Source organism: Geotrypetes seraphini, chromosome 1 (genome assembly GCF_902459505.1).
Source record: "Geotrypetes seraphini chromosome 1, aGeoSer1.1, whole genome shotgun sequence".
NCBI classification, from domain to species: domain Eukaryota; kingdom Metazoa; phylum Chordata; class Amphibia; order Gymnophiona; family Dermophiidae; genus Geotrypetes; species Geotrypetes seraphini.
The window spans coordinates 256,432,860-256,446,819 of record NC_047084.1 but is presented as its reverse complement, the minus strand read 5'-3'; the positions used below and the strand labels follow the sequence as shown (position 1 = coordinate 256,446,819).

General features: G+C 43.2%; 1 protein-coding gene across 4 annotated transcripts in view; it reads right to left on the bottom strand.

Annotated features, from left to right (window-relative positions):
* Positions 1–13,960, bottom strand: part of TBC1D14 (TBC1 domain family member 14) — a 244,731-nt gene that overhangs the window by 63,547 nt on the left and 167,224 nt on the right. For all 4 annotated transcript variants that reach the window (XM_033949845.1, XM_033949853.1, XM_033949873.1 and 1 more), the window contains 3 exons: positions 6,223–6,340; positions 3,889–3,995; positions 1,725–1,805 (listed from right to left, as the gene is read on the bottom strand). In XM_033949845.1, coding sequence (XP_033805736.1) covers positions 1,725–1,805; positions 3,889–3,995; positions 6,223–6,340 — 306 coding nt within the window. The remainder of the gene's footprint in view (positions 1–1,724; positions 1,806–3,888; positions 3,996–6,222; positions 6,341–13,960) is intronic.

Sequence of the window (13,960 nt, the reverse complement as noted above, 5' to 3'; positions counted from 1 at the left end):
GGAAGGCAAAATAATTTTCTACATAATATTTACCTCCTCAAATAGGTTTTATCTATATATATATATATATATATATAAAATCGGAGGTATGTATGTGTGTATGTATGTATGTGTGTGTGTGTGTATGTGCTGCGATCACGCAAAAACGGCTTGACCGATTTGAACGAAACTTGGTATGCTGATCCCTCACTACCTGGGATGATATGTTCTGGGGGTCTCGCGGCCCACCTGCACACGTGGGCGGAGCTTCAAACATAAAATCGGATTTCACCCATTCATGTCAATGGAAAAAATGTAAAAAGCTGCCATTCTCACAGTAATTCAAAAACGACTTGACCGATTTGAACGTAACTTGGTATGCAGATCCCTCACTACCTGGGGTGATATGTTCTGGGGGTCTCGCGGCCCACCTGCACACGTGGGCGGAGCTACAAACAGAAAATCTTATTTCACCCATTCATGTCAATGGAAAAAATGTAAAAACCTGCCATTCTCACTGTAATTCAAAACCGGCTTGACCGATTTGACCAAAACTTGGTATACAGATCCCTCACTACCTGGGGTGATATGTTCTGGGGGTCTCGCGGCCCACCTGCACACATGGGCGGAGCTACAAACAGAAAATCAGATTTCACCCATACATGTCAATGGAAAAAATGTAAACAGCTGCCATTCTCACAGTAATTCCAACTATAAAACACTTTCTATGACACTATAACCACTAGGGACATCGTTTCTATTCTACCACGGACACCATACATATAGAGTTTGTATGTTCTATCTGTGTTTGTAACTGTTTCCTTCATGCACCCCAGTTCATAATGTTATTACATTACATGAGTACTCACATATCGTCTGTTTTTATTTAATTATTGTAAGTGTGTTACCAAAAATTTTTTATTAATTTGTACATCGCCTTGAATTTTGAATTGGCGATAAATCAAAAATACTTAATAAACTTGGAATAAACTTGGAAACTAGGAACACAGGTTCCATTCAGAACCGGGAACAAACTGCATGGAGTTTCTTTTCAACCTGAGTTTCCACATATTGAGTTGTTTAAATCAATACTGAAACTTTTGGATGCCACTTATTCCAACAGATCTTCCTTTTCAGTTTAAGAGATTGCAAATTCCAGTGAGACTTGCATTCTCTATCACAATCAACAAATCACAGGGACAGACTATTACATACTGTGGAGTGGATTTAAGATCCCCCTGTTTTTCCCATGGACAACTCTATGTTGCTTGATCAAGGGTGGGTTCACCGAAGAATTTATATGTTCTTGCTCCTGGAGGTGAAACTAAAATTGTTGTTTATAATCAAGTTTTGTGTTAGTTGTATTGTATTCATTTTGTCAAATATTTCACATTATAATTTGATTATTGTACTTTTTATAAAGCTGTAAAAAAATAATTTCATTCACCACTATAAAGTATCTTTATTTCAATCCATTTACTGTGTTATTGCTATAATTAAATACCCGTGCAACGCCGGGGCATCAGCTAGTTTTTAATATGTATCAAAAGTACAGTTCCTCTCAGGAATGTACAGAACCCTAACAGTCTCCTTTTAGGAATGTGCCCCTGACAGGCAACATCTGTTAAATGATGGGACTGTGCAGGTCAAACCTAATCTGAGTAACAAATTTGTTTATTTTTAAACCTAAAGGTCCTACAAAGACACCATAACAAGGAAAATTTGATTTACAGAGGCATACCTACCTTCATTCTCTGTATCATTGCTTCCAGTACTGAGAGACCTCCATCTGTCTTTGGCACGGGCTAAGCAAATGTCATATAACTCTGGAAAACAAAACCATACTGTGAGCAAGAAACTTTACTGAAAATTACTTTACTGACTAACCTAGCCTTGCACAACATATGACCTGCAGGCCCTATGTGGCCCGATATGGCTCTCATTGCGGAACGCGCCAGGGTGAATTCCTACTGTCCGCCCACCCACCCGCTTCCTGGTAAATCTTTGGGCAGCTGCTGCGTCAATGAGCAAGCCTATCCTGGAGCACTTCAGTCTACTTCTGGGACAGGCTTGTGCTGCACAGTGGCTGCCTGAAGACTTACAAATTGGAAACTTCCTGCTGCTGTTGTGTATCTGCCAGAACTCCAGCCTTCCTTGTCTTCTCTCCCTACCCCCGGACCAGCAGCAGCAGCTCACTGTGTGCTTTTAACTTTGCCACACAGCTGCTGCTAGCATTAGTTTAGACACGGTTCCATCAGGCAGCCTTGTGGTCTTTACTAGTCCTGCTCGCTTCGATGATGTGAAGTTAAAAATACACAGTGAGCTGCCGCTAGGCTAGAGAGAGGAGAGGTATTGCTGGACAGGGAAGGAGGGAAAGGGAAGGGAGGAGAGATACTGCTGGACAGGGGGGAGGGAAAGGTAAGGGAGAAGAGGTGCTGCTGAACTGGCAGAAGGAGAGGGAAAGGAAAGGTGCTACACACTATAGGGGAGGGTGAGATGGTGCATGGGGAGAGAGCATGTTGGGTTGGGGGTGGTAAGGAGGGTTTGCCACTCAAGAGAAGAGGCAAAGACAGAGAGAGAAAGCATGCGTGAGGCAGAAAGTATTGGAATCATGGAGATGGTGAGATGGATGGAGAGGACAGAAAGGAGGGAAGGAGAAATGTCACTCGGAGGAAGAGGGAGAGGGCAGATAGTGAAAGTTGGACTCAGAGGGAGAAGGAGAGAGAGATGTTGGTTAGGGGAGGGAAGGAGGACCGAAGGAGAAGCATGCAGGAGGAATAGAGAAAGAAATGTTGGACTGGTGGAAAGGAGGGAGAAATGTTGGACTGGGAGGGGGGCCAAAAAGGCGGAAGGGAAGGGAGATGGACTGTAGGGGGCAAAAAGGAGGAAGGGACAGAGAAATGTTACATGGGGGGAGAGATGACTAAAGGAAGGGAGATATACCAGACCAGGGAATGGAAGGGAAAGAGGGGAATCTGGTAGCGCTATAGAAATAATAATAGTAGTGGTGGTGGTAGTAGTAGAGAGAGATGCTAGATTATGGGAAGGAGAGGAGAGAGATGCCAGACCTGGAAGTGGGGAAAGTAAGGAAAGAGATGTCAAACTATGGAAATGGGGAGGGAAGGAGAGAGATAGGAAGAGAAGGTAAGACATAGAAAAGTAGATTTTGAGAAGAAAGCAGAAAAATGGAAAACCTGAATGTTAAGTCAATGCCAAAAGATGGATGCAGGGCAGAAAGTGAAGAAGGAGAGAAAAATGGATAAGAAGGCCCTGGAAACATAGTTAAAAGCACAGAAAAATAAAGTCACAAGACAACAAAGGTAGGGAAAATGATTTAATTTTCAATATAGTGATTGAAATGTGTCAGTTTTGAGAATTTATATCTGCTGTATGTATTATGTGTATTTGAAAAATGAAAGGAAAAAATTGCATTACAATTAGTAAAGGGAGCAGGATCTGAGGCAGAGCTTGGGTGGGTTTGGGGCAGAGCTTGGGAGGTCTGTGGATGTTAATGTGATGATGTCACGCATGCACGTGATGTCATCACGGCAACGTCCATGCACTTCTGGGTGCCTCGAGCCATGGCCACTACCTGTGACCCGCGCTACATTATCCGATTTTGTTGCGGCCCTGGATCATTTTTGAGTTGTGCAGGCCTGGACTAACCATTAGTCTACTAGTTAGAACAGCAGTCTGAGTCAGGGGAACAAAGGTTTAAAATCCTCTCATGCTCTCTGTGACATTGGATAAGTCACTTCATTGCTTTAGGGACAAACAGATTTAAGTCCTCTGGAGACAGCAATATGCCTACCATACTTTAACATAATACAGATTTTGAGACAATGCAGTATAATGGATGAAAACACCATTAAATGACCAGCAATTGCAGAGATATTTAGGAAGCCTCACCGTGGGTGATATTTAACTCATTGCCTATTGTCAGGCTCCAGACTTTGCCTCTCACACTGGGAGGAATTCCCTGCCAACACAATTCACGTACCCTGCGAGAGCAGCACCTGAGTGAAAATCAAAGAAATGCATGAGGTACTTAGATGTCATTACAGAAAGCTGTGTTTGCCTTGTACTGAAATTGCCTGGTGTAGAATGACAATCCTAAAGTTTCAGTCTTCTGATAGTACTCGCTAAGAGATACCTCTGTGTATTTAACTGGAGGTAAAGCAAAAGGCCTAAAAAAAAAAAAAAAAAAAAAATCTGAATGGAGAACATGGGGTGGCGTTTACAACATCTTGGCTTAAAATGCAACTTAGATTCATTTTTGTTCAGTCTCATTATCATGCAAATGTAGTATGATAAATGTACAAACAGCAGTGATTTAGAAGCAAACAGAAGAATTTCAAAGAAAGGCCAAAGTGCAGCTCAACTCCATAAAAATAAAATTGCTTTCTGATTTTTTTTTTTTATTGTAAACTGCTTTGGTAGTATACAAAATTAATAAAGTAAACATATGGACTTACTGTCTTGATATCTCCTCGGTGCTTTGGATTGAGGGGGTGGAGGTGGGGGTAAAGGATCTTGGAGATCAGTGCTAGGAAGTAAGAAGCAGTATGGGGGTGAACAGGATACATCAAGAGTGAGATGAAGTAAGGATTTTGGGGGTAGGAGAGGGGGAGGGGAAGGATAGAGATTAAAGAAGAGTAAGAGGGATGAGGGGGAAAATTGGAAAGATGAACGGATCGGATCATGGAGTTAAAAGACAAATCAGGGCAAAAGACAAATGGGGAGTTCACATCCAGGCTCAGGAGAGGGAAGGGAGGGATCTACTCTGATACTAATTCTCTCACTCACTACAGTGCTGGTGGGGGTGCACATGAAGGGCAATGGTGCAGGCCATTTTGGGGGTGTTAGGACAACAGTACAGGTGTTCTTCAGTGGAGGGTAGGTGTGTGACTACTGCACTGGTGGTGGTCGTTGGGGATTGAAGAGAGGACAGCAGCACCTGTGGTTGGGTGGTGGCTCAAATATAAACTGAGATCCTCATATAATCTCAGTTTATATTTGATTTGTATATAAGGGTACATAAGTATGGATTCATGAGAGAAAACCAACAAGAGAAATCTTGTCTCAACAATCTACTGCATTTCTTTGAAGGGGTGAATGAACATGAGGATAAAAGTAAGCCGGTTGATACTGTGCATTTGGATTTTCAAAAGGCATTTGACAAAGTACTTCATGAAAGACTTATGAGGAAATTAGAAAGTCATGGGATAGGAGGTAATGTCTTATTATGGATTAAGAACTGGATTATGGATTAAGAACTGGTTTAAATGGTCAATATTCTTAATAGAGAAGGGTAAATAGTGGGGCTCTATAATCACTTTAAACCCCCCCCCCACACACACACACACTTCTTTTAGCATCTTGCAGTCTGTTCTGGGGGTCAACTTGCTTGGACGGCCAGACCTGGGCATGTTGGCAGTTGTTTGGAAACTGCTCCATTTATACACTATTTTCCGGACTGTGGAATGGCTAATGTCAAATTCTTACTAGACTTATAAGCTGCTACAATCTTTTTTTCTGAAGGCCTCAGACATCTCTTTAGATCACACCATGGTGTTCACTTACACCGCAGCAGTCATGAGCACACCAAACTAAATGTCTGAGGTTTAAGTAGGGGAAACCTCCTTCAAAATGCTGAGTAACAAAGTTCTAATCATGTGCACCAGATGTGTTAACACCTGTGTGTGATTTGAGCCACTTTAAGTGGGAGGATATGTGGGGGTGTCCTAATTTATTCCTCAGTTAGAACACACATTTTTGTGGATATTATTTCTTGAGTAAACCAAGGAAAATTTGTGTTTACCTGCAATTACATCATGAAACAAAAATTTTCCTTGATTTGTGGATATCTGTTGTTTCATGAGTAAATCAAGGAAAAGTTTTGTGGTTTACCTGCAATTACATCACTTTCTTTTCCAGAGATAAATTTTTTAAAAATTGACATCGATATGTGAACATTTCTTAAGAAAGAACTAAATATTCATTTGAGGAAGAAATGCCCAGCAGGTATAGAGTTAAGGAGAAAGAGGGATGAAAAGGGATGCCTCTAACAGTCTTTGGATGAGCTCATTTCAAGAGTCAACAGAAAATAAGGGAATGGAAACTATAACTCTCAATGGAAGTTTACATTTAATTACTTATACTGATGATACTAAATTACACAGAGCAGACTAGTTCAGTGTCTATAAATAACAATTCATCTGAGTACAATGAATGCAGTCTTACATAGCTTCCCAGTTAGGTAAAATTTCATTGTTCCAAATTATGGCAGCATTTCCTATGCTTTCTTCCATTTTGCATCTTTCTTCTAATTGCTTCTTTCTCCTCTGAGCTTCTTTCAGTTCTGTATGAAAGGAGTTTGTTTAAATAGGATGTATTTCTGTCAGGAAAAGCAATAGCACCTGACAACTATCAAATCTTCCACACTGAAATTTATTTACACATTGACTGCCAGTGGTTGGCAGTAAAATAAGGATAAAAGTCTCGCTTCTTTGGCATAGGCATATTTCAATCAGCACAGCAGCAGTAGCAGAGCTCAAATCTTCACCGACTTACCGATACAATTACTACTACATTTTTAGTTACTAGTGTCCAGTATAGCGATGCTCGCCAGGCTGGAAAAAATGGAAGTTGCCTAACAAAAGTGCCCAATAATCAACATTGGCTTTCAGTAGCACCCAATAATAACCAAAACAAGCTGCAAAAATATTTCAAAGCTCTGTTTTCATCCTATATTAGATGTGGTTTTAGAGAGAATGCATAAATGGGAAACCAGGGGGCTCATAATAATAAAAAAAAAAAAACGTCCAAAAAGTGGCCTAAATCAGTACTTGGACGATCAAAAAGCCAGATCGTCCAAGTACCGATAATCAAAGCTGGTTTTAGACGTATCTAAAATCAGCTTAGGCCTTTCCCCTGCCTCTAAACGCATAAAGTGAAAAAAGGCGTTTTTAGAGGAGGGGAAAGGGTGGGAGGTGGGCCGACCTAGACCTAGTCGTACAGCAAGTATAACCAAAAACTTGAGCAGGTTGCCCAGTCGAAACTTATACGTTTTGACTTAGATCAAATCAAAACAGGTATACATTCCAAATAGGGGCTGCTGAGCTGATCGCGGCTGCTGCGATCAGATCAACAACACCGGCAACCTCCCCCCCCACACCGCAACGATCACGGCAAGAGAGATGGCTCATCTCCTCTGCCGCAATCACGATCCGCGATAGAGATGCCCAATCTCTCCTGCCGCGGTTTGTGGCAGTTCAGGGGTGGGGGGATTGCCCGAAACAATACCGGCAGGAGGGAGGCCAACCCCTCCTACCGAGATGCACCCCCCCCCGAAACAATACTGGCAGGAGGGAGCCCAACCCTCCTGCTGAGATGCACCCACAACATCCCACCTCCCCTAAAATACGGGCAGGAGGAATCCCAGGCCCTCCTGCCCACGGTGCACCCCCATGCGAACACCCCCGAACGTCCCCCACAACCCCCGATCGTCCCTCCGAACTCTGCGACCCCATGACCACCCCTTCACTTACGGTAAGTTGGCTGGACGGACAGGTCCCAAGCCTGTTCCCCCGGCAGGCCCGCCATCCTCCGAATGGCAGGCCTTAGGGCCTGATTGGGCCAGGCGCTTAAGACCCTGCCCACAGGAGGGGACTTAGGTGCCTGGGCCAACTGGAATTAGCCCAGTTGCCTTAGGTCCCTCCTGTGGATGGGGCCTTAGGCGCCTGGCCGAATCAGGCTTTAAGGCCCGCCATTCGGAGGATGGCGGGCCTGCCAGGTGGACGGGCTTGTGACCTGTCCGTCCAACTTACCGTAAGTGAAGGGTGGGTGGTCGGGGATGTTACAGGGTTTGGGGGGGCAATCGGAGGTTCAAGGGGTGCGCTGTGAGTAGGAGAGCCTGCGATCCCTCCTGCCCGTATTTTAGGCAGGGGATGCACCATGGGCAGGGGGCCTGGGATCCCTCCTGCCCGTATTTTAGGGGAGGGGGTTGCGAGTGCATTTTGGCAGGAGGAGTTGGGCTCCCTCCTGCCGGTATTGTTTCGGGGAGGGGGGGTCGCGGGTGCGTCTGTGCAGGAGGGGTTGGTCTCCCTCCTGCTGGTAGAGAATTAGAGGGGATATGATAGAGACTTACAAGATCATGAAGGGCATAGAGAAAGTGGAGCGGAACAGATTCTTCAAACTTTCGAAAACTACAAGAACGAGAGAGCATTCGGAAAAGCTGAAAGGGGACAGATTCAAAACTAATGCTAGGAAGTTTTTCTTCACCCAGTGGGTGGTGGACACCTGGAATGAGCTTCCAGAGGGCGTGATAGGACAGAATACAGTATTAGGGTTTAAGAAAGAATTGGATAATTTTCTGAAGGAAAGGGGATAGAGGGATATAGATAGAGGACTACTACACAGGTCCTGGACCTGTTGGGCTGCCGTGCAATCGGACTGCTGGGCATGATGGACCTCTGGTCTAACCCAGCAGAGGCACTTCTTATGTTCCGGTAGTGGGGGTGGATCGCAACCGCGGCAGGAGAGATTGGGCATCTCTCCTGTCGTGGGTCGCAGAAGTTCGGGGGGGGGGGGGGAACATGATTGCGGCAGGGGAGATGCCCCGAATTAGGGAGTGGGGGGGATCGCGGCACTCCAGCACCAAAGTTTTAGTTACAGGAACTTTTGACACTAAAATTTCTACATGGATATAGACTGATATTCCCTAATAATCCACTTTGCTTGAGCAAAACGCATCTAAAAATACAAGAGGTACCAAAAGCCCTGTTCTAGACGTGAGGCAGCATCTTGAAGGCTGGAACATCATAGCTATAGGATTATTTGCAATGTCTCCCAGCCCTACAATGGAATTTTTTTATTGTCTTAACAGTAAACCAATAAAAGACTCAAACGAATAGCAGGTTATTAATAGGGTAAATATAATACCACCACCACAATTAGAGGTCTTGCACAACTGCTTCAACCCTCAAATCCCATAGCGCACTAAACATGTTTTAAAAGACAACAAAAAAAGTGAGAAGACTGCAGAAATATCTATGATGCATGCTGATACTTTAACACCATGTATGCATAAGTAACATTTCAAGAGGATGATTTCAATTAAGACATGGCCATTCTATCTATGGTACCATGTGAATAAATGTAAAACACTTAACAGTAGCAGGTGTTTTCTGAGGACAGCAGGCATAAATTCTCACACTCACACAATGCATATGCAGGTGTCTTCCCATCCGATGTCAGCACTTGAGACCAATAGTTAAATAAAAAAAAGCTAAGAAGCCAAATAGGGAAGGTGGGCGTATTGGGAGAATTTATGCCTGCCGTTCTTGGAGATCACCTGTTAAAAGGTATCTTCACTCTCTCCAAGGACAAGCAGGCGTAATATTCTCACATGTGGGACTCCCTAGCTGCCAGTATCATGTCTCTGGAAGAGATTAAACATTATATTAACAGGATCCTGATGAAATTCAACAGGGCTGGAGGGAAAATCAGCTTTCAGGAAGAAAAGATTTTGCTGAACTGCTTGCCCAAACTAACCACCTCTTCTGGAGTTTATACAAAACAGTAATGAGAAGTAAACATGTATTGAGGACCAAATAGCTGCTTTGCAGAAGTTCTCAATAGAGGCAAATCAGAAGTATGCTACTGAGGCAGCCATAGCTCATAAATTGTGGGCTGATACTTGATCTTGCATCATAAGGCCAGCCTGAGTATATGTGAAGGGGATACAGTCCACTAGCCAAGAGATGTTCTCTTGGAAAGAGCTACGTTGAGTCTATTAGGGTCAGAAGCCACAAAGAACAGAGAGGACTATGAAAATTAGTCTAAAGCACACTTGCAGTTCAAGGTGTTAAGAGCTGCTTCTCCAGGATGTGAATGTGGCTTTGGAAAGAATACAGGTAGAACTATGGATCAGATGAGATAGAATTCCAAGATCACTTTAGGGAGGAGTTGAGATGTGTTCAGAGAATTACCATATCATTATAAAATCTTGTGTAGGCTGGGTATGAAACGAGAGCTTGAAGTTCACTCGCCCAGCATGTGGATGTGCGAGCAATAAGGAAAACGACCTGCCAAGTAAAACCCAAAATGTAAGTGTCTCAAAGGGAAGCTTCATTAGAACAGAAAGAATCACACAGAAACCTCAGAGGTTTGATAGGTGATTTTGTGCGTTAAGATGAACTCTGAGTTGGTTTTTAGACCAGAACTAAAGACATTTATGAGGTAGTTTAAAATTGATGGAAGCGGGCATGCGACAGGTTCTAAATAATGTAATGCACATCAGTTATTTATTTATTTAAAAAATTTCTCAACTGCCTATTCCTAGGCGGCTTTACAGATAGTAACATACATAAAATAAAGTTAGAAAATCGTATCTACTTAAAGCGATAACGCTGAGTGGAAGGCTTTCTAGACTCTTCTATAACAGCATATACTGTAGTAGAAAGGCAAAAAGTATCTATTTATTTGGAGAAAGAAGCCACACTATTAGTGCTAACGGACGGGGGTTCAGATAAAGAGGGGCCCCTGCGTTCCGAGTTAGCTGTGTTGGAAACGTTTGAAATTTCCATGATTCTTTGGATGAGAGCTGTAGGAGGAATGGAAACCAAATCTGGCATGGCCAGAGATGCTATTAAGAACCTGGTGAAGTTCGAGTAGCATTTTCCCTATAAGAGGGATCAGAGGTTCTCAGATGAAACAGGAAGACATCTGAAGTAGTGTGACTGTGGAGTAAAGATTCTGGAACAGAACTACAGAAGTTTTTTTGTGAGGGGAAGCAAATAAATCTACGTCCAGTATTCCCCAATGAGAGAAGAACGGATGTAAGACAGACATGTTGAGAGATCATTCATGAGGCTAAAGAAGTCTCCTTCTCCACTAAGTAAACTGCTCTTAAATATTCTATAAGCAGTTGCTCAAGTCCAAATGTTGATTGTTTCCATACAAAAGGGTGTGAGATCTCATTTCTCCTTGCTTGTTCATGTGGAACATGACAACATGATTGTCTGTATGGACGAGTATTACCTGTTGAAATAGATGGTCCTGTCCTGGAATGGAGAGCGTTTCCTATTACCATAACTCAAGAATATTTATGTGCAGGGTTTGTTTGTGGTGAGACCCTGAATGTGTAAACTGTTCAGATGAGCCTCCCAGCCCATCACAGAAGCATCCGTGGTTAGATGTTTTTTTATACTGAGGGGGTTGGAAAGGCAGACCCTGAGTAAGATTGTGTGGCTCCATCCATCACTGGAGAAAGTGCAATAGATCCAGGGTTACATGTACTGGAGCAGACAGGGATCCCATAGTTTGTGACCATTGGGTTGATAAAGTCCACTGTGGGACCCTGAAGTGAAGATGTGCAAATGGGGTCACGTGAACAATAAGTGCCACGTGGCCAAGAATGCATAACATCTGATGTGCAGAAAAGTGATTGATAGTGGAGATCGACACAGGTGAATGACATTGTCAACTCTCTGCTTGGATAGAAAAGCTTGACCTTGAATGGTGTTCAAGAATGCCCCTATTAATTCTAAGGTTTCAGATGACTGTAGATGTGACTTTTGGTAGTTGACCACAAACCCTAGACGTTCAAGGAGATGAACTGTTGAATTTATGGCAGTCTGAGCTGTCTGCGATGATGAGGCCTTCATCAAGCATTCATCCAAATAAGGAAATACGTGAAATCTCCATGTGTAAAGGGCTACCACCACTACCACTAGGCATTTCTTGAAGATATGAAGAGCAGAGGCAAGACCTTGTACTGGAAATGCCAAGATCCTATGTAGAATTGTAGGATGGAAATGTGAGTGTATGTGTCTTTTAGATCTAGACAGCATAGCCAGTTGTCCTTTTCCAGTAGAGATAGGAGGGTTTCCAGAGACACCATTCAAAATTTTTCCTTAATCAAGTATTTGTTTAAGCCTCAGAAGTCTTAAATGGATCAAAGGCCTCTGGTCTTTTTTGGTATCAGCAAATACTTTAGTAGAACCCACCTGCCTCTCTCTTGTACAACAGGTTCTACTGCATTCTGTTAGAGAAAGGCCAAGAGATGAAGGAGAATCTTCTGAAGGGAGCTGAAAAGAAACTCTTTTAGTTGGTGGTTTGGAGGTTTGTGGATCCAACGTAGGGCATAGCCCTGAAAGATGACTCAAGCACCCACTGGTCTGTTGTGTTAGAGTCCAACATTGATGAAAAAAAGATTATTTTGCCTTCAACGGGAAGACTGGGAGGCAGAGCTAGGGGAATGGTGGCGATGCTTTTTAGAAAGATGATTGCTGCTTGGACCGAGACTTAGCTTGCGACTTCTGAGGCTTTTGTTGCTTTGCACGAGAGTGTTGATTAGCAGGCCTAGATGATGATGAAGATAGCTGATTGTAATGATGTTTAGTATTATAATAGTATTAATATCTGATGGGGCAGAGTACTGTCTGTAAGATGACAAAGATGTAGAGCAGGGGCATCTAATCTCAGCTCTCGCCAGGTCAGGTTTTCCAAAATGAATTTGCATGAGATCTATTTGCACACAATGGAAGCAGTGTATGCAAACAGATCTCATGCAAATTCATTGGGGAAATCCTGAAACCCACCTGGATCACAGCTCTCAAGGACAGATGTTGGACAACCCTGATGTAGAGGCTTGATGTTTAGACAAATTTGTCACTGTGTCTGTGTGTTTTATAATTCGATCAGCCACCTCCTCAGTCTTATCTTTAAACAAATCATTACCCTTGCAAGGGAGATCAGAAAGTACTCCTGCACTGAGGTTTCGAGATCAGAGACACTGAGCCAAGACAAACAATGCATTGCTACTGCCACTGCAGATGTATGATGAGAAGAAATATCAAATGCATTGAATATGCCTCTAGCTAGAAACTTCCTCACAAGTTCTTAGATGATTACTGAAATTCTTTGAGCTTTTCTTGAGGGAGGAATTTCTCAAAAGCTGGAAGTTGTTTAAGTAAGGCCTTTAAATAAATGGAGGAACAGAGTTGGTAATCCAAGATTCTATTTGTTAACATGGATGCTTGAAAAATTCATTTACCAAAGGAGTCTAATGTTCTAGCTTCCCTGCTTAGCTGCCCTGCCACAAGGAGCAAATGCATAAGATCTTAAACTGCGTGAACATTAAAGGCAGATTCTACAACTAGAAAATGATGAAATTATGTTCTTTCAAAACCTGGACACTTTGGATTTTATACGTTGTGTCAATCTTTTTAGGAGCTACCTAAACTGACAGTTCTTTAATAGGGTATCTCATATAACCCTAAATAAAGGTACTTCTATGCAGTCATTTAGAGGAGATTCATAGACAAGAAGCTTAACATTAAGAGCAAAACCCTTCCTCTCTCTCCGTTTTAAAGGTAAAGAATGACCCATCTGCCTGACATAGCAAGTATCTGGTGGAGATTTTCACCTCTTGAGGCAGAGAATGATCAGAAGAGATGCCCTAAGATTCTTCTGCTGACAAGTCTGGCAGATTCTCATTTGAGTGGTTGAATATATCTCTGTCAGGTGAATCAGGGAGTGTGTGTTGTGGCAGGGATTGATGCTCTGACCCAGGAGATAACGACTCTGCCAATAACAACACATGTGTCAAATGGGTCCGTGCTGACCCTGGTGCTCAATGTCGAGCAGGGGTGTGTGACCTCATCCTCAATTGATATCTAGATTTATCCTCAGGCTGGGCTGAAACAGGCATAGATACCTTTAAAGCGTGTGAAGTCTGCATCTGCAGTAGCCCCAAAGGCTCTTGTTTGAGCATAGTCCACGTCTTCTCCTGGAGAGTCAGAGTCAGAGTCTGAACCGGAAGAAACATTGGTGTGGAAGCAGTCTGTGGTACTGGTTGTCTGAACATGGTAGACCTCAATTAGAGAATGACACGGTGGCGGTTTACCCGCGGCCACCGCATTTTAGCCGCGGGTCACCCGCCGAAAACGGGGAAGAAAACTAGCAGTCGCTGCGG